The sequence below is a fragment of the Lycium ferocissimum genome, chromosome 8, assembly GCF_029784015.1.
Source record: "Lycium ferocissimum isolate CSIRO_LF1 chromosome 8, AGI_CSIRO_Lferr_CH_V1, whole genome shotgun sequence".
Classification (NCBI taxonomy): domain Eukaryota; kingdom Viridiplantae; phylum Streptophyta; class Magnoliopsida; order Solanales; family Solanaceae; genus Lycium; species Lycium ferocissimum.
In genome coordinates, this window is record NC_081349.1 from 34,048,683 (window position 1) to 34,070,503 (window position 21,821).

The 21,821-nt window shown below is 33.2% G+C and overlaps 3 protein-coding genes across 3 annotated transcripts; all 3 read left to right on the top strand.

The window, feature by feature from the left end:
- Positions 1–4,343: 4,343 nt before the first annotated feature.
- On the top strand, positions 4,344–4,875 carry LOC132068174 (histone H4-like). Its single transcript, XM_059461676.1, has one exon. The coding sequence runs from the start codon at positions 4,418–4,420 to the stop codon at positions 4,727–4,729; it is 312 nt and encodes a 103-aa protein (XP_059317659.1). The 5' UTR covers positions 4,344–4,417; the 3' UTR covers positions 4,730–4,875.
- A 2,770-nt stretch (positions 4,876–7,645) lies between these two features.
- On the top strand, positions 7,646–8,116 carry LOC132068175 (histone H4-like). The gene has a single exon (XM_059461677.1). The coding sequence runs from the start codon at positions 7,712–7,714 to the stop codon at positions 8,021–8,023; it is 312 nt and encodes a 103-aa protein (XP_059317660.1). The 5' UTR covers positions 7,646–7,711; the 3' UTR covers positions 8,024–8,116.
- A 7,210-nt stretch (positions 8,117–15,326) lies between these two features.
- Positions 15,327–20,741, top strand: LOC132068177 (ACT domain-containing protein ACR9-like). The gene is made up of 6 exons (XM_059461681.1): positions 15,327–15,614; positions 16,847–17,065; positions 17,151–17,256; positions 18,697–19,045; positions 19,863–20,147; positions 20,225–20,741. The coding sequence occupies exons 1-6, from the start codon at positions 15,461–15,463 to the stop codon at positions 20,369–20,371; spliced, it is 1,260 nt and encodes a 419-aa protein (XP_059317664.1). The 5' UTR covers positions 15,327–15,460; the 3' UTR covers positions 20,372–20,741.
- The last annotated feature ends 1,080 nt before the right edge of the window (positions 20,742–21,821 follow it).

Here is a 21,821-nt window from a genome sequence, read left to right on the forward strand (position 1 = left end):
ATCCAAATTTGTATAATTTGTTTTAGAACACGAGTTTCAAAAGTTTTCTTTTATTTTTTAAACTTCGTGCCCAGTCAAACACCTTCATATAAAATGGGACAGAAAAAGTACTGAAATCTCACCATGTGGGGTCCGAGAAAGATAGAGTGTCTGCAGATTTCTAATTTTCTTTTACACGATACAAGAATGGGGTCAACGAAGTAGATTGAAAATCACGAGGTCTGAGGGTCAAATCTCATTAGAGAAGAAAAATACTATGTCATTTTTCTCATTTTTCTAAGTCACACTGGACAGAGTTACCTATATATATGATGGTGGAAGGTAACAGGTAGCTCATGAAATTTGTTGAGGTGCGTGTATCATGACCCATATATCATGATTATAAATATAAACTCCTTCTGTCCCAATTTAAGCTCCCCTTTGGGCTTTGGCCATAGATTTTGGGAGCATATTTTGAAGATTTGTTTTCAAATCTTTGTTTGGCTATAAAATTTTGACAGATTTTGAAAACAAATCTTCAAATTCTGGCTCAACCCAGTTTTTGGGCCAAGATCTGTGATTTGGCATTTTCGAAACTTTTAAAAACTACCCCAAACTTTTGTATTTTATAAAAAATAACATATTTATTTATGACCCAACTAATTCTATCTACCATGTTCCTTCATTAAAGTCGTATCTATCATGTTTCCACAATTAAAGTTGTATCGTCTATAAAGTTAAAATTGTTCGTACAATGTGGGATGATTATATTAAAGAATAGTTAGTTACTACCGTTGTTTTTTTTCTTGCACGGGATGGATCTTTGTATTGAAATTTGTTGTAGTAGTTAGTACGTGTGTTATTAGCAATTGTTATTAAAATATCATGTTCTGCATAATTTTAGATTAAAAATATGTATGTTTACGTGGTTGGGTATTCATGATAGTTTTTAGAACTTATGGGTATAGGTAAGGTTTCATGTTTCCAAAACAAAAAGGTGAAATATGTTTTGAAAAAAGCATAATACATAAACAGACCCTTAAACTTGGCCTAAGCTGGCAAGTATGCCCTCCAACTTTAGGTGTGCACAAGTAGGTACCTCAACTTGTATAAAGTTGAACACATAAACACAAATACTTACGTGGCAATGATGTGGCCCTCCAAAATTTATATGCCATGTTAGCATTTGTGTTCACATGCTCAACTCTAGACAAGTTGAGGTGTCTACTTGTGCACACCCAGAGTTTGAGGGCATACTTGCCAGTTGAGACCAAGTTTAAGGGTCTGTTTATGTATTATATTGTCAAGCACATTTTTAAAACTTGAAAAACTTCACCAAAATTAATTTTTTCAATTTTCTTTTTGGGAATCTATGGCCAAACGCTAGCTAAGTCTCTTACTTTCCTCTATTGTTGTCTCCAAAAAGAGTTTCTCTTTATATATTTAGTAAATTTTTCAATTTCAACATTCTACATGGTAAGTTTAAGACTACAAGATTTAAAAGACTATACACATTTTTAATTCAAGACCAGAAATTCAAAAAACCCCATTTATTTCTTAAACTCCATGTCTAGTTAAACTAAGACAGTTAAATTGGAACGAATGGACTAGTTTCTTACCCATCACAAGAAACTAGCCAAAAAAAATTATAACTATGGTGTCCAGGCCTGCTTGTGTGCACCTAGACTAATTCGACAGAATAGCTGCCACCTCCTACCAGTAACATGTATCAGGTAACTTTGTCCACTAAGACTAATCTTGATGGGAAGAAAATCACCTAGTGTTTTTTTGTCTCAGCTAAAATTTGAACCTAAGACTTCATGGTTCTCAGCTTACTTCATTGACCACTAGTCCACCCCTTGAATAAAATAATCAAATACATTTCTAGTTTGATCTTAGTTTGTAAATCACATTAACAAGCAAGTCAATCGCTTGGAAAAACACATACCTCGTCTGATTTTTCTTTCTCCTTCACCTTTTCATTTTTCATCGATGTAGCTGTAACGGGAGGAGCTGAAGCACTACCACTATTGCTTGTAGGAGCAGCCATGGAAATAACACATCCTCCAGCGGGTACAGATGCCAACTTGCACGTCTAACAACTTTTATCTCGGTTATATCCTTACCCTTGAATTCTGCTAGAAATAGCTTTATCAGAGCTAAAGCTTCATCAAGACCTTGCCAAAGTCGAGATAGGGAATTCAAGGGCTTGTCATCAAGTGGCTATTTTGGATGCTTGGGGGATGCATGTCATTTAGTGTCAACTCCCAATTTCATGAAGATGAAAACTTTGAGGAACAATTCATGGAGGATTTCCACGCGTCAAGGAAGCTAAATTGTACATCTCCAAGCCATGCGCTCCTTGATCACGAAGGTGGAGCCTTTAAAGATCATGAAAGGTCAATGTTTTTACTACATACCCTACGTTGGGATTGAGACAGTAAAATTGTATTCTGTTATTGTTTATCAGTCGATTTTGTGGTGGCAGTAATGGCGGTGGAGCGGAAAGAAATTTTTGTGGTGGAAGAACAAATAGAGGGGAGCGTTAAAATGGGTTAGGGGTGATGAGGTGGCATGCCACTTGACACCCATCTTATCAAATGTTAGTGTTATGTAGGATTGGATGTTTACCTTGGACCAACTTAACAGAGGAGGGGTATATTTGAACCAATAGTATAACGACAAGGGTATATTTGGACCCAAAGTATAACGAGGGGTATATTTGGCCCTTTTCCAATAGTACAGGGGTACATTTGGCCCTTTGCCGATTAATCAAACTTTAGTTCAATAAAAATGAAAATTTAACATGAATAGTAATGTAACTACTCTTTAATATAATCCTCTCACATAAATTAAAGGTTGGTAGACATAAATAAAGGTTGGTGGAAGTTAATGAGATTGGTAAATGATTGATGGGGGTAATTGTTAAAAATATCTACCAACTTATGGGTCTTTTTTTACAAAATATAAACTTATGAGTTAAATTTTATATTTAAGAAATTGAAACCATGGTTTCAAACCCCAAATCATGCCTTTTTAGATGGTTTGGGGTTTGAAACCTATGGGATGGCCAAACGCCTACGAAGAGATTGTGTGCTTTTTGGATTATCAATTACAAATTTATATTGGTTAAAAACCTTTATTATCAATTAATTCCTTTTTTGTGTCTTTCTATCTTTACCTTCTTGTTCTTATATTTACGGTCTCTTTCCATTTCCGTATTGCATCATAGAGTGAGAGGAATTTGGTTGAATATGCTGAGGTAAAAAGTGTAATAAACACATGACTGATCAATAGCTGGTTTAGAGGTGAGTTATGCAGGCATTAAATCCTCCATAAATGATAATGTAATGTTTGATAGCTGGTTTGGAGGTAAATTATTCATGTATAAAATTAATACGTCACTGGGTTTGCAATTTGAAAAATCACATAACTAATACATGCGTATACGTTATAAGAGAATCTATATATTATTTTATGCAGGATAGATGGTGGAATAACTAACACATGAATAACAATAACAACTACACCCCTGCATAACTAATTTTTGCATAAAATGATACATATAATACCTGCATAACTCTAACCAACTATCAAATGACCCCTTAGGGGTCGTTTGGTGCATGGTATAAGCTGGAATATCCCAATACTAATTTTTTGTACCATATTTGGTAGAAGATATAAATTTATACCTTTTACTTTACAGAGATAAAATGAAGCACAATATTAAGGATGAGATATCCACCTTATCCCACTATCCTTGGGATTACGGGATAATTTAGTCCGCGTACCAAACGACCCCTTAGTACATTACTACCCATTCCATTTCAAATAAATGAACTTTTAACGTGTGACGCACTCTTAAAAAAGATAATTAATAACATTAATTACAGGGCAATTTATTAATATTACCCTTTTACGTTTTCCAACCTTGTCTTAAAACTAGAGACAGTCAATGTTGGGAGTTGAAAAAATCATTAGAGAGAAATATAATTTTGAATAAAATTAACTAACAGGATGCCCTTGAACTTCGAAAATTCATTATTTTGGATTATAAAAAAAGTACTAGAAATTCATTTATTTGGAATGGAGGGAGTATTGCACAAATTTTGAAATAAATGGTTTCTTTTTTGGCGAAACAAAATGCTTCCACACACCACGTCACCGATCCGCGTCCTTCTATCTACACATCTATCCACATTTAAGCAACAAAATAATTTTACACCGTTAGATACACACTTCATCAAACGGTTCCCAGCAAAACAAAAATTTCATCCCCAAATTTCTCGAAACAAAAATTCAAATCCTACCGCCAAAACCCAAAAACCCCAAATCCCCAAATCAAACCCTTATAAAACCCTGACCCAATCCCAATTTCATTTCCATCACAAATCAAAACAAATATTCTCTCTTCTCATTTCAATTTATTCTATCAAAAATGTCTGGCCGTGGTAAAGGAGGAAAGGGTTTAGGAAAGGGAGGAGCAAAACGACACCGTAAAGTTCTAAGAGATAACATTCAGGGAATAACTAAGCCAGCAATAAGGAGATTAGCGAGAAGAGGTGGAGTGAAGAGAATAAGTGGGTTGATATATGAAGAGACACGTGGCGTGCTGAAGATATTCTTGGAGAATGTGATACGTGATGCTGTTACCTACACTGAGCATGCTAGGAGAAAGACCGTTACTGCTATGGATGTTGTTTACTCCTTGAAGAGACAAGGAAGAACCCTTTATGGTTTCGGTGGTTGATTTGGTATATTTTAATTTGTTTTGTTGTTGGGTTGATGAATCTAGGTGGTGTTTTGGTTATAATATTATGTAGGTGAATGTTATGAGATCATTGTAATTGATGGGTTTGTGTTTAATGAAATGGATCTCATTAATTCTTCTGTTTATCTTCTATGAATGGTGCAGTTGTTTGTGTTTTGCTAGTATTTTATGTGGCTTTGTTATATATGGACTTGTAACATGTCATAAACATGCAGTAAAGGGGTTTAAAATAAAATTAACCAAATTCAATCGGTTAAAGCAAGTAAGCAACTAATAACTCAGATCTGTGATTGATTACACAAATTATATTTTTGAGTTTGAAGAGGAATTTCATTCTTCCATTTTAGGACTGTAAATGACACTTTATTCTGTATCAGAAGCTTTATTTGTACATGTTTCTTGATTGGTAGTGTTATTACATTTGCAGTCTAGTTGTTTGAGAGAAAGTGAAGGTTCCTTAAATATCCTTACCAGTCCCCTAAGATTTTAAGAATGCTAGCAATGTAGCATACTCCCATCATGAAGGCTAAACGTCTTGGATTTTTGAGGGACAAAAAAGTAAAGAAAACCAGGATTAAGCAAACTTCTTTTATGTTCACATGTTCTATTGGTAGTTGCTTTTGATGACAGAGGTTTTTATCCGGATGATGATTCTACCGGAAGTATTAGAAATGTTGTTGTTCTTGTCGGACTAACAGCTTTTGGTGGTAGAATCATTTGCGCAGGAGATCGGGACTCATTTTTTTCTTGTCGTTTGAGAAAAAGATTCATTCTCTGCATAAAAAATAGGAGGTAGAACCAATAAGATTTCTTTTTCGATTCATCCTTGGCCTCATTCAAGAATTGTTTTTGATCTAATCAATCGTGACAAGTCGATTGATCCATAATGAAAGCACCTGTAGATAGAAGCCCTTTGTCGACCGGTGGACTTGTTTGCTTTCATTCCACTCCTTTTCAACTCAGTGACTTCGTAACTTCGACCTACTTTTTTGCTTACTGTAGCATAGGCCTTCCCCACTTCAAGACCGGACTCTCCAATAGTGGCTCTCAGAGAGAGTATTACTGATTACTATGGTCATAATCAACAGTTTAGAGTAATGAATTTCCTTTCACCAAAAAGGTCATCTGACATAGCATGAGGAACTAGATTTAGCTGTTTATATATATACAAGTTTAGTTTTATGGTGATTTCTAGTAATACAATATTTCAATGTCAATTGTTAACTGCATTAACACAATTTCAGGTAGTAGTAGTTGTTTGCTAGTATATTTTCTTGAACTTCGAGATGTTTTGTCACAATTTCATTATGTAAAAGCAACAAAACTGTCTGCATCCTAAAATAAGCTAGTACAAGTAGACAATCATATTTTTTTTGTTGGTATAATCAGCTAGTATTCTGAATCCACCAGTTCAACGAATTCATATTTGTGCTGAGTAGAGTTCATCAAAGGAGGAAACACAATCTGTCAAGAGTTTGTCCATTCACAGGCTCGAGATGAGACCTTTAGTTAATGATAGCAAATCTCATTTCAATACTTTATTTATCATGTTCTGAATATCACAAGCATTTGCTTACTAATCTAACAGTACCTCCCATTTGAATTTAGTGTACAGAAATATCGGAGGAAAATTGAGTATGAATCGGGTCCATGGACTTGGAGATCGTAAAATGGGTAATAAAAGACGTGGAACCACGGTTATGCAATTTTAATTAAGTGAAATTTTACTATGCTTAGTTGAAACATGAGAAATAATTTGTAGGCCAAAAATACCGCTCTGAACCCAATTGGCCTCATAGCTGCTACTGTCTTGTTGAACTAAGAGTCAAATTTTATGAAAGATAATAATTCAACTAGGATAATGCGCGCGATTTATCTTTAATTTCTATCTATTGAGATAAAATTCAAATCATCCAAAAGCTTTTGAGATTTGAAATCATGATTTCAAAAAATATAAATGTAAAATTTGACCCAAAATACGTTTATATTTTGTAAAAAAGGACCCATAAGTTGGTAGATATATTTACCAATCATGTTTTCAACCATTTGTATTAAATATTAATGCGCAAGTTGGTAAAATATATTTACCAATCATGTTTATCATGTGGGATTATATTAAAAAGTAGTTACTTAACTATTCATTAAATTTTGATCAAGCTTTTTATTGAACTAAAGTTTGATCAATTACGTTATATTTTTAAAAAGGCGCCCACAGTTTTAATTTTATTAATCTTTGTGATTTTTATTTTGGTAAGATTGTATAAGAATAGAGAAGTTTTTTTTATGGTTTTCACAACTTGTGGGATTTTTATGTTTATAAAAAAAACTGCAACTTAAGAAATCCAAATTGCATGTCCAAACATGATTTCATCTCAATCATGTCCAAACGGCTCCTAAGAATTAAATTATGTGAAAAATATTAATTCAACTAGGATATGAACTCTGATTTATATATTGGGTATCAAATTACGATCTTTTGACTAGGATTGATTAACCAAATGAAATTTTAAAAATTAATGTCAAACCATAGTTAAAAAGCTGTTTAATATTACTATAATCATAACGTGTTTTCTTGCTAGTAACAGGAGTAACATAATACACACTTCACGAGTCAAGGACTAATTACATTGGTGCAAATGGGCGGGCAGCAAAAACATTTAGGGACAAAAATTACAAAACACAGGGCAGGTCATCAATCCGCTTAGAATACACAAATAACAACTGTCCATCGATTGCCTAACATCGACGGTCCACAATGAGCAAAAACAACACACACGGATCGCAATCTCAAACCGTCCATTAAAAATTTCATAAAATTCAATCAACCGCCAAAATCATCCACCCCAAAAATTCAAAAGCCCCTCCAAAATTTTCCATTATATAAATCCCACCCTCCACATTTCCTTTCACCATCACTTCAAATCCTAGAAACTCAATCTTTCTCAAATCAATTTATCAAAAATGTCTGGCCGTGGAAAGGGAGGCAAGGGTTTAGGAAAAGGAGGAGCAAAACGACACCGTAAAGTTCTAAGAGATAACATTCAGGGAATAACTAAGCCAGCAATAAGGAGGTTAGCGAGAAGAGGTGGAGTGAAGAGGATAAGTGGGTTGATATATGAGGAGACACGTGGAGTGTTGAAGATATTCTTGGAGAATGTGATACGTGATGCTGTTACCTACACTGAGCATGCTAGGAGAAAGACTGTTACTGCTATGGACGTTGTTTATTCCTTGAAGAGACAAGGAAGAACTCTCTATGGGTTTGGTGGTTAAAAATTTGTTAATCAGTGTTTAATTTTATTGTTGTTTGTTTGGTGTTGTTAATGTAATTTACTGGATTGGCGTATCAATGAAATGGTTTGCTATCACTCTCATTCTTCTTTCTCCCCAATTTTGAATTCCAGTGATTTTTTACACTATGTATACTTTTTGTAAACTAGATCACCAAATGATTTTTGACTTTTTTTTTTTCTTTTTCTTTCGGGGGTGAGCTTGAGCAGTGTTTCTTCGCAATTGCATATAAGAGAGTTGCTTCAAAAATTGGGAAAATCACATAAAATTTCTACTATTGTTTCGAATCTTTCACTGATTACTATTTTTCCAGGATTTTTGCACTAGATTTTAATTTTTAGTTTGAGTCTTATTGTTTCTAGTTTTAATCATTTCAAGCCAAGTTTAGTGCCTACAATTTTTTTGAAAATGTGAAAGTTCCACTGATCAGTCCGTCTCATAATAAGTTTATAACTTTTAAAGGTAAAAATACGCATATTAAGAAATTAATAATGTATTGTGAAGCTTACCAAATTACCCTATATAATAAAAATAAACTATTTTTACTTTTTTATTCCCAAACGCATGCAACGTGCTACTTTTTGACATTAAATTCAAAAGAATACCAAGTTACTATATGGCTTTTTCAATCATCATTTAAATGTTACTTTATTATCTAAGGATAGAATTAGAAAAAACTAGTTAATTTATGTTTTGATTTTCTAAGGTGACATTTATTATGAGACAAAAAAATTTGTCTAAAGTGACACTTATTATGATAATTTTTAAAGTAATAATGATCGTTTTTATATTATGTCAGTAATCGCTTCATGCGTACGTAGAGTCATATGAGTGTCATTTACGTTTATTCATTTTTATTAAGACCTCTTTTAACTAATTTCCTTGCTTTAATATGGGCGGAGCAAAACTACACTGTACAGTTCTTAATATTTCGAGCACATGAGCATTTTGTTGCAAAATTGGGGAAATCCCATAATATTTACAACATTGTTTTGAATCTTTTATCCTTTTTTTTTTTTTTTGGTTAATGAAATCTTTGTCACACAAACATATACTGATTTTGAATTAGAGTCTCTATCGAATGTGAATTCCAGTTATTTACGCTCCTTTTTTGCATTTTTTTGCTTTTTTTTTTTTTGTGATTAATAACAGTGTTTCCTCACAATTCAAGCATATAAGCGTGTTGTTAAAAAATTGAAAAAATCCCTCGACGTTATTAATGTAATATTATTTTCCAGGCAATCTGCCTTAAATTTTGAATTTGGGTATTGTAGTTTCTATTTATTGTACATATCCAGCAAATTAGTACAGTCCGATTAGGCCACCATTTTGTCTTAATGTGTTATAGTGAAAGTAGTCGTCTTGAAAATCGAGTAGTCCAAATAGTAAAATCACGTGCCACTAATAAGCTGTAGTCAAATCAACTAGTACTACTCAATTCTTATAGGCTCTAGGCAATTTCAAATAACTAGTACTTGATAGACATTTTTGTCATTCAATATGAAATCATAATTTTATATTTTAATTTTAAATAAGCATTTATTTATAAAATTTACATAAAAGTTCAATTTCAATTTTATATCATCATTTTAAATTTTAAATTCTCGAAAAAGATATTATTTGAGATTCTAGATCGTGATTTCATTTTTTTTTAAAGTAAAACTGGACCCCTAGGTTTATGTTTTGTAAAAAAAATTCATAAGTTGGTAGATATATTTACTAACAATGTTTATCAAATACTAAAAAAGATCTGCAAGTTGATAGTATATTTATAACAAATCTACTCTTACCAATTATGTCAGAAGATTATATTAAAGAGTAGTTAACTATAACTCATGTTCAATTTTTCTTTTTTATTGAACTAAAATTCGATCAATTGATGGTGTATTTTTTAGAAAGGCTTTCTAATAGCGTATTAGTTTTGTTATGAACTATGATTTGCTCATTTTCACCATCCAAATAAAAATACAAAAAAAATTCAAATTTCGGTTTGAATTTTAATTTTGCCCAAACTATGCTCACCCTTCCATGAAATAATTGAATTTTAATTTTGCCCAAACTATGCTCACCCTTCCATGAAATAATCTATGACTAGTGTTGGAAGAGACCAGCAACACTTTTATTTTATTTTTCACTAGGTGTCTGATATCCGCTTTAGTATTCGACTAATACTAAAATTTCGAATTCTAACCATGCAAAATGAGACTTCCTGACGCGCAAGACCAGTAACACATATTTGAATTGGTTATAACAATATTTTTTCTTTTGTTTCCCACTTGGTGAGGAACCCGCATTGAAGCCTGATTATATTCGGATTCATGCCGCGCAAGGCTTCATTTGAAAAAAAACATTTCCAACTAAGAATTTTTTCATATCCAATGCTCGAACTCGAGAGCTCTAGTAAACGGACGAATAACCTATCCGCCGCACCACATCCTTTGACGGTAGTTATGACAAAACTTATCCTTGCATCAGCATGATCTTTTGACGTTGCATTGGATCCACTCAATTCATGTCACTTCATGTTTCTCCGTTTGCTAATTTATTTCTCCTTTTTTGTGTGCGTATGTTTTTACATCAATCACTCATTAGGATAAGGTTCATATGAAGTCTGTAATCATCAAGATAAGGGGTGAATAAATTTATTTACTTAAATTTAGAGATTTAAGTGTTATATACTAGATGTTACTCCTACAAATATCAGGTGACCTATAAATGGAAAAAACGGCAAAAAAGAAAACTAAAAAAATGCCTAAACAACTTCTTAGATCACTTATATAACAACATCAATGATTGTAGTTGGATGGATAGAGTCTATCTGTTTTTGCTCCGAGGTGTCGTGTTGGATTCTCAGAATAAAAAGATACTATCCAGATTAATCAGTATTGTAATGCACACATCGAATACCAAATGAAAAACTTTAAAAACGTATATATCATTTCAAATTTCTCACATCTCCCTGGATGAAAGAAAAACCCATAAATTTAGACATAAACATGAAAAACATATTAGAATTAAGAGTATTGTGTGTTTGTTTGGAGAAATGCTTTTCCTTGAGTGATTCTACGTGTTAAAAGCGATCTCTATCTGTCTGGCCAGTAGGGATAAGATCTGAATATAGTTCTTTTCTCACACTCATTGTGATGATTACGCATCGAATATATATGTTGTTGTTGTTGTTGGGTGTATGTTTGGAAAATGCCTTAGGAAAACTTCTTTAAGAAAAATAAAAAATAAGGAGCACTAATCAAAATTGTGATGAACATTCTCCAAATAACTTGTTCATAATCTATTTTTAAAAAAGAAATGCTGAAAACGCATGATAAAATAAGTAAGAAAAACACACCCTTTCTTAAGACAACATAACTAAACAACTTTATAACGTAATTACCATATTAGGGACTCTACTAGTGTTTGGTGGCTCTCAGATTTGTCTAAAATCTTCTTGAGTGTCTTATTGGAATTGTTTACTACTTAGCAGCTGCCTAATACTTTTCCGGTTCCAGTTTGCGACACTCTTCTTTTAAGTCCGTTACAAAAAAAATTGCATATTTTAAAATTTGAAAAGACTTAAATTTATACTTCTCGTTAAAATTTATACTTCTCGTTATAACCTTAATAAGAAGCTTTAGTAACAATGTTATGAAATAGCTACACATTTCAAAAGTTGTTGTAGCCATACAAACGCTATGCCATGTTTAATAATAACATTTTCAAAGGATTAATCTTTATATACCTAGCCGGTCAAATTTACATTTCTTTTTTTAGTCGGTACGCATAGATTATATGTTAATTATATACTAAATTATACATATGTTATACATCTGACGTTCATTTTTAGTTTAAATAATTGAGTGAGCCGCTATCTAGGTTTATTTTTTATTTTCTATTTTTCTTCTCTCTTTTAAAAGTTGTTGTATTTTAAAATTTTATGTCACGTTATGTCACATTAATTAGAATCGAGTACCGTTTTTATTGCCTTCAAACAAAGGACAAGTTGCAAAATCATTCCAGGGCAAAGGACAGGTCAACTTCAATTATTGGATAAGATTGTACAACCAAATAGCAACTACATGTTGAAGTTTCTGGAAATTAAATTAGTTAATATATTTGCTTATATTTTTGCACCATAAAAAATGTAAAAATTTCGTTAAATTCCATGCAAATATAACTACGTTGATTCTACTGAAAAAAAAATTAGATTAATAAATTACTGGGAAAATATTTTCCATTACATTTCTCATAGGTTAAGACAATTACCGAAAGTCCCTTCACATTTTATAGGAAATAATGAACTACCAAAACACGCCATCGACGTTTATGTGGATATAAAATTATGTTATTAAAGTGAAATAAGAAGTTAAATTAAATTCTCTTTAACGATAAAAATGTCGTTTTCTTGGGATAGATTAAAAATTAAATAGTTCACAAAAATGAGACAAAGAAAGTAATTATTATTTATGTAGATAAGTTATTTAAGCAAATCCTCATTTTTTTAATTTTTTTTTAAAAGGATTCTTGAGTTTGCGTTAACATGTTCTTTTTTTGATGAAAATTATCAATGCCCAATGGTTAGAATTATAATGATTTTTAGAGCACCTACCTCCAACTTTGTTATAGGTTGTTGTTGAATTGACGACACAACCTCAATGATTTTAATAATTTATATGAACAGACAATTTTGTTGTACACAACCCGTGGAGATAATAAAAAGAATTGCATAATTCTCCTCATCACTTATTAGAAAAATCAAGTTTCCGTATTGGATAAACAAATGTTGAATATAAATATTGACCTTGTACAACAAGTGGAAACATAATCGATTATCTATGAATTTAAAAATAATATCTTTCAAAACATGGCCCTTCCAATACAAATTAACAACATTAATAAATTTAAGTAGGTTCATGTAAAGTGTATTGGAATATAGTACAGTCAGCAGTACTTCCTTTTAATGGTGAAATGTTGCTGTCTCAAAATGAGCTTTACTTTAATTTTAATTTTAATTTTTTTTTTTTTTTTAATTTAGTGTCCAATATCACTCAAATTAGTGCAACTAATCAGGTCGTTCCTCTTTCTATAAAGTTAGCTTCTTGATTAAGGTGCCTAATTGTTGGTAATGACTGCTCTTCCTTAAAGGACTTATTTTAAGGCCCAAGTAATATGAGGAGTCTCATTTTGAAGTAAAAATACTCTATGGCAAAAACAAATTTTATTTCCACAACTCAAACTTGAATTAAATAGTTTTGAAATCAAATTTTTGTGTAACTTGATTTGAAATTGATTAAATGTGTAATATATTACTTCAATTCCACACAAAGACACATTTCTTTAATGTGTTACGCTCTTTCTCTCTCCATAATTCGATTTAATGTAAACATTGTAACCAAATATAGTTAATCAATTACGCTTTAACTAATAGTAACCTAATTAGAGGTAGTAAATCATAATCTAGAATTTAGAAAAAGTTGGAGTACGTACATATTTTAAAGAGCAAAATTCTTAAATATCATTGATAAATGATAATGGTCCGTTTTCACTTGCAAAGCTCATAATATTATAATCTTGTGTTTAAGACGGAATATGCTATAAGAAGAATCACTAATCACTATATATTTGAATAACAAAAACATATTAAAAATAATGATAACAAACTAAACAATGTAAAAATCACATGGTAATGATCTTCGAATCTTCATTAATTAAAAGATGGATCTAAGATGTAAAGGCCAAAAGTATACTTATTATACTCCTAATAAAGTACTACTGACAAACATATTTTTATATGGTTAATAGCATTTTCGATCACTGAATCATTTATAAATTTTAGTTTTAGCTCTTATAATATTTAACTAAACACAATTAATCTTCACGAAATGTGTGATTTTAGTCCTTTTGCTTGTGAATATTCTTTTTTTTTTTTTTTAGAATTATTAACTTTTTCATCATTTAATCACTCATCTAGTAGCTCAGTTGATGTAGCTCAGTTGATTGACTACCTGAACTTTCATCTTATCGGTGAGGGTTGGAATCCCATGTTGTAATCCCCTTCCTCTCTCCTAAGTAATAAAAAATTAAAAAAAGGGTCTAGTACATATAACGAATCCTAGAAATTATAATGTAATCAGAAATTTTGGATTTGAGTGTTGAAACTAAAATTGCCTTTGCTAGAGAACTCTATACCTTGAAACTGAGATCTTTTTCGATGTGAATGCGGATTGTTAGATCCAAAATCAAGGGTGGAGCTATAGCATTCATACTTAATTCGGACGAACCTAATAATTTTTGCTTAGATCTTCCATTTGTGTTAAAAAAGTTTATTGAGTATGCACAATTATTCAATTATGAATCCAATAACTAAATGAATTATGTATCCACTGACATGTTCAGAACCATACACTTCAAATCTCGACTACTTCGTCTCTTTCCAAATCAAATACTTCCTCCGTTTCAAAATTTTTGTCTTGTTTTATCTTGGCACGAAGTTAAGAAAGTAAAGAAGTTTTTTGCATCTCATGATATTAAATCAAAGATGTATAGAATGTATCAGAATGCCCTTCAATTTTGCGGTCTTAAACATGGCCCGCGAAAAATTGAAACTAAAAGTTGCCAGAAAAGGAAAGTGACATTCTTTTTAAATGGACCCCAAAAAAAAAGTAAGACAGACGGAGGGAGTACTAGATACCGAGTAAGAGCCCGTTTGGATTGGCTTATAAGGTGGTCAAACCAGCTTATAAGTCATTTTTAACTTATTTGAGAATTTGGTAAAATAAAAAACTGCTTAAATTAAGTTAAAAAGTGCTTAAAATAAGACAAAATCAAGAAGTTGCTCAACCCTATTTTTTATTTTTTTTGCTTAATAACCATTTTGGTTTGACCAACAACTTAACCCGTTTATCCTTTATAATTTCTGTTAATTCCAATACTATCCTTACTTCTAAAAACCCTTTAATTACTTTTATCCAAACACATAACTGCTTATTTTTAAAATAACTTTTAGCACTTAAAAAAATACTTTAAACACTCATGCTTAAAAATCACTTTTTTTTCAACTAATTCAAACGAGCAAATCTCACAATTCTTGTTCGTTCACAAAAGCGAATAATAAGACACAAAAGGGCAAAAAAAAAAAAAAAAAAAAAAAAAACTACAAAATTATTTTATTTGCTAGTGAAAAAAGCCAAAACACATCTGACGTGTATACGATGTGTCTGTGGGTCCCATTTTCAAACAAAACAACATCTTCAACAGCAACAATTATAACATCACTGAAATATAAATAAAACCATCGAATTTGTTTACGGAACAGGGGGCGGCCATTTTTTTCTTAAAAAACCCCTCAAAGTTTCTTATATTATGTACTCGCCCGGATAAATTTTCTCAAAATTCCGGTACCGGAAAAAATCCAGTCGGGTCAAAATGGGTGTTGCATGGGACGATGTTGTTTTGATTGAACATGCTGTGAAAACGGGTGACCCGACTGTTATAACCATAAATTGCCCCGATAAAACTGGGCTTGGATGTGATTTATGTAGAATTGTTCTTGAATTTGGACTTTATGTTACTCGTGGAGGTAAACAATTATTCCAATTATTATAATTTTCTATTTTTTATTTATTTTTAGATCTATCTTTTTTGTTTTTAATTTGTTGGCCCTTTTTTTTTGGTTTTTAATGATCTTGTTTTGGTTTTATGGAATTTATTTGCTTGATAAGTTGATGGTCTGTGGTTGATTTGTAATTTTGTATGTATGATATATGTTGTAATAGCACGAGGGCGGAGCCAAGATTTCAACTTTATGGGTTCTGAATTTTAGAACGGGGATTTTAAGTACTAATAAATGGGTTCTAATTTAATGTGTACGTATTTATGATTTGTATGTATGTTATATGTTGTAATTGCACGAGGGCGGAGCCAAGATTTCAACTTTATGGGTTTTGAATTTTAGAACGAGGATTTTAAGTACTAATAAATGGGTTCTAATTTAATGTGTACGTATTTATGATTTGTATGTATGTTATATGTTGTAATTGCACGACGGCGGAGCCAAGATTTCAACTTTATGGGTTCTGAATTTTAGAACAAGGATTTTAAGTACTAATAAATGGGTTCTAATTTAATGTGTACGTATTTATGATTTGTATGTATGTTATATGTTGTAATAGCACGAGGGCGGAGCCAAGATTTCAACTTTATGGGTTCTGAATTTTAGAACGAGAGATTTCAAGTACTAATAAATGGGTTCTAATTTAATGTGTACGTATTTATGATTTGTATGTATGTTGTATGTTGTAATAGCACAAGGGCGAAGCCAAGATTTCAACTTTATGGGTTCTGAATTTTAGAACGAGAGATTTCAAGTACTAATTTTATGTTATGTACATATTTTATGAATTTTTTAATAAAAATATACTGTTTGAGCAAAGGCTACTGGATTCGGACGAACCTGTATCTGGGCTTCTATCTTCGCCTCTGGTAATAGCAAGGTATTTCAATGTGTTGAAATGGTGGCTAAAAGTTGGTGCTTTTTGTGTAAATTTTATCTTCTGTACTATTAACAGAAAGTGGAAAAAATGTTGATGGATAAGCTTTGATCTTCTTGTTTGCCTATCTATGTTTAGTACTCAGTGTTAAGCTAAAGCTGTTAGTGGGAGAGGAGAGAAAAAAACAGATTAATGAACCATCGCGTTGCTTGCTTCCAACTTATGTGTTTTCAAGTTCTTGCATTTTCCTGACGGAATGTGTGTTAGCTCCATTATTGCCGTCTTTGAATTTAACGCCTTCATGATGAATAAATTAATGCAGATTTTGCCACCGATGGGAAATGGTGTTACATAGTACTATGGGTTGTCCCACGTCCAAGCTCGCTAAAGGTTGATTGGGGAAGCTTGAAAAATAGGCTTGTGTCTACATGCCCCTCATGCATGATTTCGTTTTACCTAAGCCAACAATCTACCGCTTCTCCACCTCCTACAGTTTACCTATTGAAGGTGTTTTGCCTAGACAGGAAAGGGTTGCTACATGGTAAGTATAATGCGTCTAACTCTTTTTGCTTTTTTACTCGCACATGGCTTTGTAAAGTTCTCATGTGGTTATTTTTGCTTTTAAGATGTTACTAAGATCCTTTGCGAGCTTGAGCTAACAATTCAAAGAGTAAAAGTTATGACAACACCGGACGACAAAGTTTTGGATCTCTTCTTCATAACAGATAGCATGTAAGTCTCTTGAAGTTCTCAACAGGTTTACGCCGCGTTTGATCTTTAACCTAATTGTCTTATGGTGCTCTATTTAGTATAAGATTGTTTTTCTATGGCCTTGCTGCATCTTTATTGAAGCTGCTAATGCCATAAGATGATAATATCTCTGATGGTTGAACGAGAGTCACAGTGATCCAGAGGTGGATGTAGCCCTTTTGGTTAAGGGTTCATGTGAATACATAAATACACGGAGTATAAATATATATGTAAAAACCTACTAAAATCTTAAGAAATATTGGGTCTGAACCATAATTTTAATAGTGCAATGAGTACAATGCTGAGAATCTTAAAAGTTGAACCCTTTTAAGTTTAAATTCTGAATCCACTTCTGCACTGATCCAGCTATTAGATTGAAAAAGGTCCTTTTTAAAATGACCAGAATTAACTAAACCCAACAGCCATTAAGGTAAAACTATGGTATCAAACTCAATTTCCAAGCATTATGTGTCCTTACACTTTATCGAACCAATACTGTAAGATCGCAAATGTTAACGACAAACGCGGATGCCCTTTAGTGAATTCTCTACGAAAATGTAGTAGTAATTTTTTCCTTTTCTTCATTTTCTTGTCCATATAGAGCAACCCGATATAGAGGAATCATATAGCCGACCCCAACTTGTTTGAAATTGAAGCTTAGTTGATTGGTTGGTCTTTTGTTCCTTTAGCATCAAATATATTCACAGGGTTATGCAATATTTTCAGCCAAAGTAGTTGTTAAATAAATCTATCTTTTCCTTCTAATTATCAGAAGTATTTTATTCATTTTCGCAAGCCTCTATTGACCAGTAAACCAAACAGTTGACTGGGGACGGAATGCTTGATATTGTAGGCTAAGTTATGCTGCGACTCTTCGACAATTTATTCACGTGTTTGTTGTAGAATACTACAATGTCTGTTGTTGATCCTTTTGGCAATTCAAACCTCATTTCCACCATATGATTTAACCGTTGCCCATTGGGCATTACTAATGTGGTTGGGTGATATTCATCTTCTCTGATCAGATGAGAAAACTAATGTGGTTAGGTGCAGGGGTGGAGCTACCCATGCCCCAGGGGTGTCAAATGACACCCCTTCGCCGAAAAATTACATTGTATAGATAGGTGAAATTTTGGTTTTATAGGTATATATACTAGTGTTGACACCCCTTGACATAAGCTGAAGGTTTAGCTTAGTGGTTAAGGGCTTGCAAAAATGACCTAAGGTCTTGTGTTCGAACCTAGGTTGTGATATATTTATATTTTTTGACACCCCTTAATATGAATCCTAGCTCCGCCACTGCTTGGGTGATATTCATCTTCTCTGATCAGATGAGAAAAAAACTAAGCATTAAAGGTTATCACTAATTTGACGGCTATGTGGTAATATTTTTACATTTGTGCTTGCTATTCTTCATATCAGGGACTTGTTGCACACGAAACAAAGACGAGATGAGACATGTGAACATCTAAGCGATGTTTTGGGAGAATATTGCATTAGCTGTGAACTTCAGTTGTCGGGGACTGAATGTGAAGTTCAGCAAGGATGCCCTTCTCTTCCACAAGAAGTTGCAGAAGAATTGTTTAGTTGTGAATTGTCCAAGGAAGCAGTTCCCATGTCATCTGCTTCTGATACGGCAAAATTAAAGAAGGCAACCATCACTGTGGATAACTTATTGAGCCCCGGCCATACGTTGCTTCAAATACAATGTGTTGATCAAAAGGGCCTCATCTATGACATTTTGAGGACTTCAAAGGACTGTGATATTCAGGTAACCATATATTTACTTAATGAATGCCCGTTCGCTGGAATCAAATTGTGTTGTGACCAAAACACTTTCAATGTGGAGATGGATCTTAAATTGTCTTGTGAAATATTATGTGTTAAAGGAGTCTATTAATTACAAAACACTATGTGATTTCTTCCCATCTGTCCAAATCTATCCAAGCCTTGGTGGATAGAGTTACCCGGTACTTGTGTTGGTGGGAGGGAGCACATACCCTGTGGAATTAGTCAAGGTGCGCGCAAGCTGGTACAGACACCACGAGTATCAAAAGGAAAAAGGAGTCTACTACTCCCTCTCGCCCAATATATGTGGCATTCTTTCCTTTTTAGTCCGTCCCAAAAGAGAGTGACACATTTCTATATTTAGTAACAATTTGTCTTTAAGCTTCTAATTTATCTTAATAAGATGATTTATAGCCACATAAATATCTATGGCTAGTTTTAGATCACAAGTTTCAAAAGTCTTCCTTTTTATTCTTAAACTTCGTCCCAGTCAAACACAACAACAACATACCCAGTGTTGTCCCACAAGTGGGGTCTGGGGGGTTAGGATGTACGCAGACCTTACCCTACCTTCGTACCTAGTCAAACACCTTCACATCAATTGGGATGGAGGGAGTATCTTATTTGAGCTGGAGTACTAGTCTAAATTGTCAACAAAGGGAAAAAAGAAGATTGGGACTATCGAATGAATGTGATTATCTGTACTTCATGTGTTCATTGGTGCTTTTAGTTCGGAACTGCCTTTCGTATTGTCTTAATTCAAACATTAATACATATGTGCTTGTTACTTTGACGTCTAGATTGCTTTTGGAAGAATCCAGTCTACCGCCAAGGGTTATCGCACTATAGACCTATTTATCCAGAGAACAGATGGGAAAAAGATTATCGATGATGAGAACATAAAATATTTGTGTTCTCGCTTGAAGGAAGAGATGCTTCATCCACTTCGAGTCACTGTTGCTAGTCGTGGCCCAGATACAGAACTACTGGTTGCCAATCCTGTTGAGTTATCTGGAAAGGGAAGGCCGCGTGTTTTCTATGATGTCACATTTGCCTTAAAAAAGCTCGGAATCTGTATTTTCTCTGTAAGTAGCCGTATGCTCAATTTCTCCTCAGTCCACGTTTTTGCTTCCATAGCTCTAAACGATACACATTTTTGCAGGCCGCAATTGCAAGGCATTCAACAGCAGAGCGGCAGTGGGAAGTCTATAGGTTCCGTTTGGATGAAAGGCCAGAGTATCCGTTAGCCAGCAGGCGAGCTAGAACCGAAATCGTGGATAGAGTGAAAAAAACACTAATGGGCTGGTGAAAAGTCAAAATGTACCATGGCACCAAGTCTTTAAACTCAGCTCAGCAACGTCCAACGGTCACCATGTATATATATCTGCAAGAAAACTAACAGAAGCTTAAGGAGAACCCCGAGCCATCGGAGAACCATCGCCTCTGAGAGCTGATTCTGTGACTTTATCTAGGCTTCTTTGGGTTGACAGCTGTATGAGCTTTACGAGAGGTTGCAATGTAATACCTCTGCTTTAATCTTATGTTTGTCTTTACTATCTTGACATAATAGAATCTCCTTTATTTCACCATTTCTTTTCCCTTTCTGCATATTCTGTTGTTATGGGTAGTGTGCATGGTTTATTCCAAGATAGAATGTATATATAGGTAATGTTTTTCTATAGTAGGTGCCTGATGAAATAGTCGACTTACACACGAGTCGACTCGTATGTTACAGTTATGATCTTTTCTTAGGAATGTTTTATAATACTTTTTAAGTAGGTAAGTCGACAATGATCAAAAGAATTGTCCAATAAATAGATAAAATGGCAAGGGTCAAAGTTGCCCTTGAACTATGCGTAATAGCATGATTTTGCCCTCCGTTAATAGTTGGGGTTAATTATGTCTCATCGGTATGCAATTGCCACATGTTTCCCCCCTTTATTGCGAAATGATTTAGTTGTAGTGATAAGTACTTCTACGTCCTTGGTTAGAGGTCTCGGATTTGAGGCTTAGTATGCACAGTAGATATTGAGCCTCCTAAATGAAAATCATGCCTCTGTTATTGATTGAGTCCGATTCGAACTCAGTTTTTTTTTTTCTCCTCAAAAAGAATAAAATTGTAACGAAATAAAAAGAAGAAAGCTACTACCTAAAACTTGTGCTAGTGGAGTTGATACTGAGATAGGCCACTAGAAATCATTGAGAACAAGAAGAAAAAGCTGATCACTTATCACAAGATTACATTTCTTAAGAGTTAAGTCTTTTAGAAAAATACCCTGCTAGGATATGAGAAATCAACAACCCATTTAATTCCCAATCTATCCAATTTGATATTTGTACTAATAATACTTACTAAACTTGTTTTATAAAAATCTAATTAGTCCCAGTAGTCGAATCAACACCTCATCCCAGTAGTCGAATCAACACCTCATACTTCAAAGGTATAGAGACTCCATCCGGCGGTGAAACTAGAAATTTCTCTTAAGAGTTTTTAAAATTTAATATTTATGTATAAAATGTATTTTTTGACCAATATAAATATTATAATTTTCAGATTCAGGCCTTTACTTTATGTGACTATGCCAATGCCCTGATCCGTCGTTGAAAGCGACTTCCATTGGAATGGTGAATATAACAACATTCTATAAGTTGTTGGCATAATATATAAATAGACCCTCAAACTTGGCCTCAAATGGCAAATATGCCCTCCAACTTTGGGTGTGCACAAGTAGGCACCTCACTTTGTATAAAGTTGAACA

What these genes read in the sequence shown, in the direction of transcription:
- LOC132068174 (XM_059461676.1), top strand. Translation starts at nt 4,418, where the DNA reads ATGTCTGGCCGTGGTAAAGGAGGAAAGGGTTTAGGAAAGGGAGGAGCA.
- LOC132068175 (XM_059461677.1), top strand. Translation starts at nt 7,712, where the DNA reads ATGTCTGGCCGTGGAAAGGGAGGCAAGGGTTTAGGAAAAGGAGGAGCA.
- LOC132068177 (XM_059461681.1), top strand. Translation starts at nt 15,461, where the DNA reads ATGGGTGTTGCATGGGACGATGTTGTTTTGATTGAACATGCTGTGAAA. An exon ending in TTCTTCATAACAGATAGCAT is followed by an intron (nt 17,257 to 18,696) that starts GTAAGTCTCTTG and finishes TCTTCATATCAG; the next exon opens with GGACTTGTTGCACACGAAAC. An exon ending in CAAAGGACTGTGATATTCAG is followed by an intron (nt 19,046 to 19,862) that starts GTAACCATATAT and finishes TTTGACGTCTAG; the next exon opens with ATTGCTTTTGGAAGAATCCA.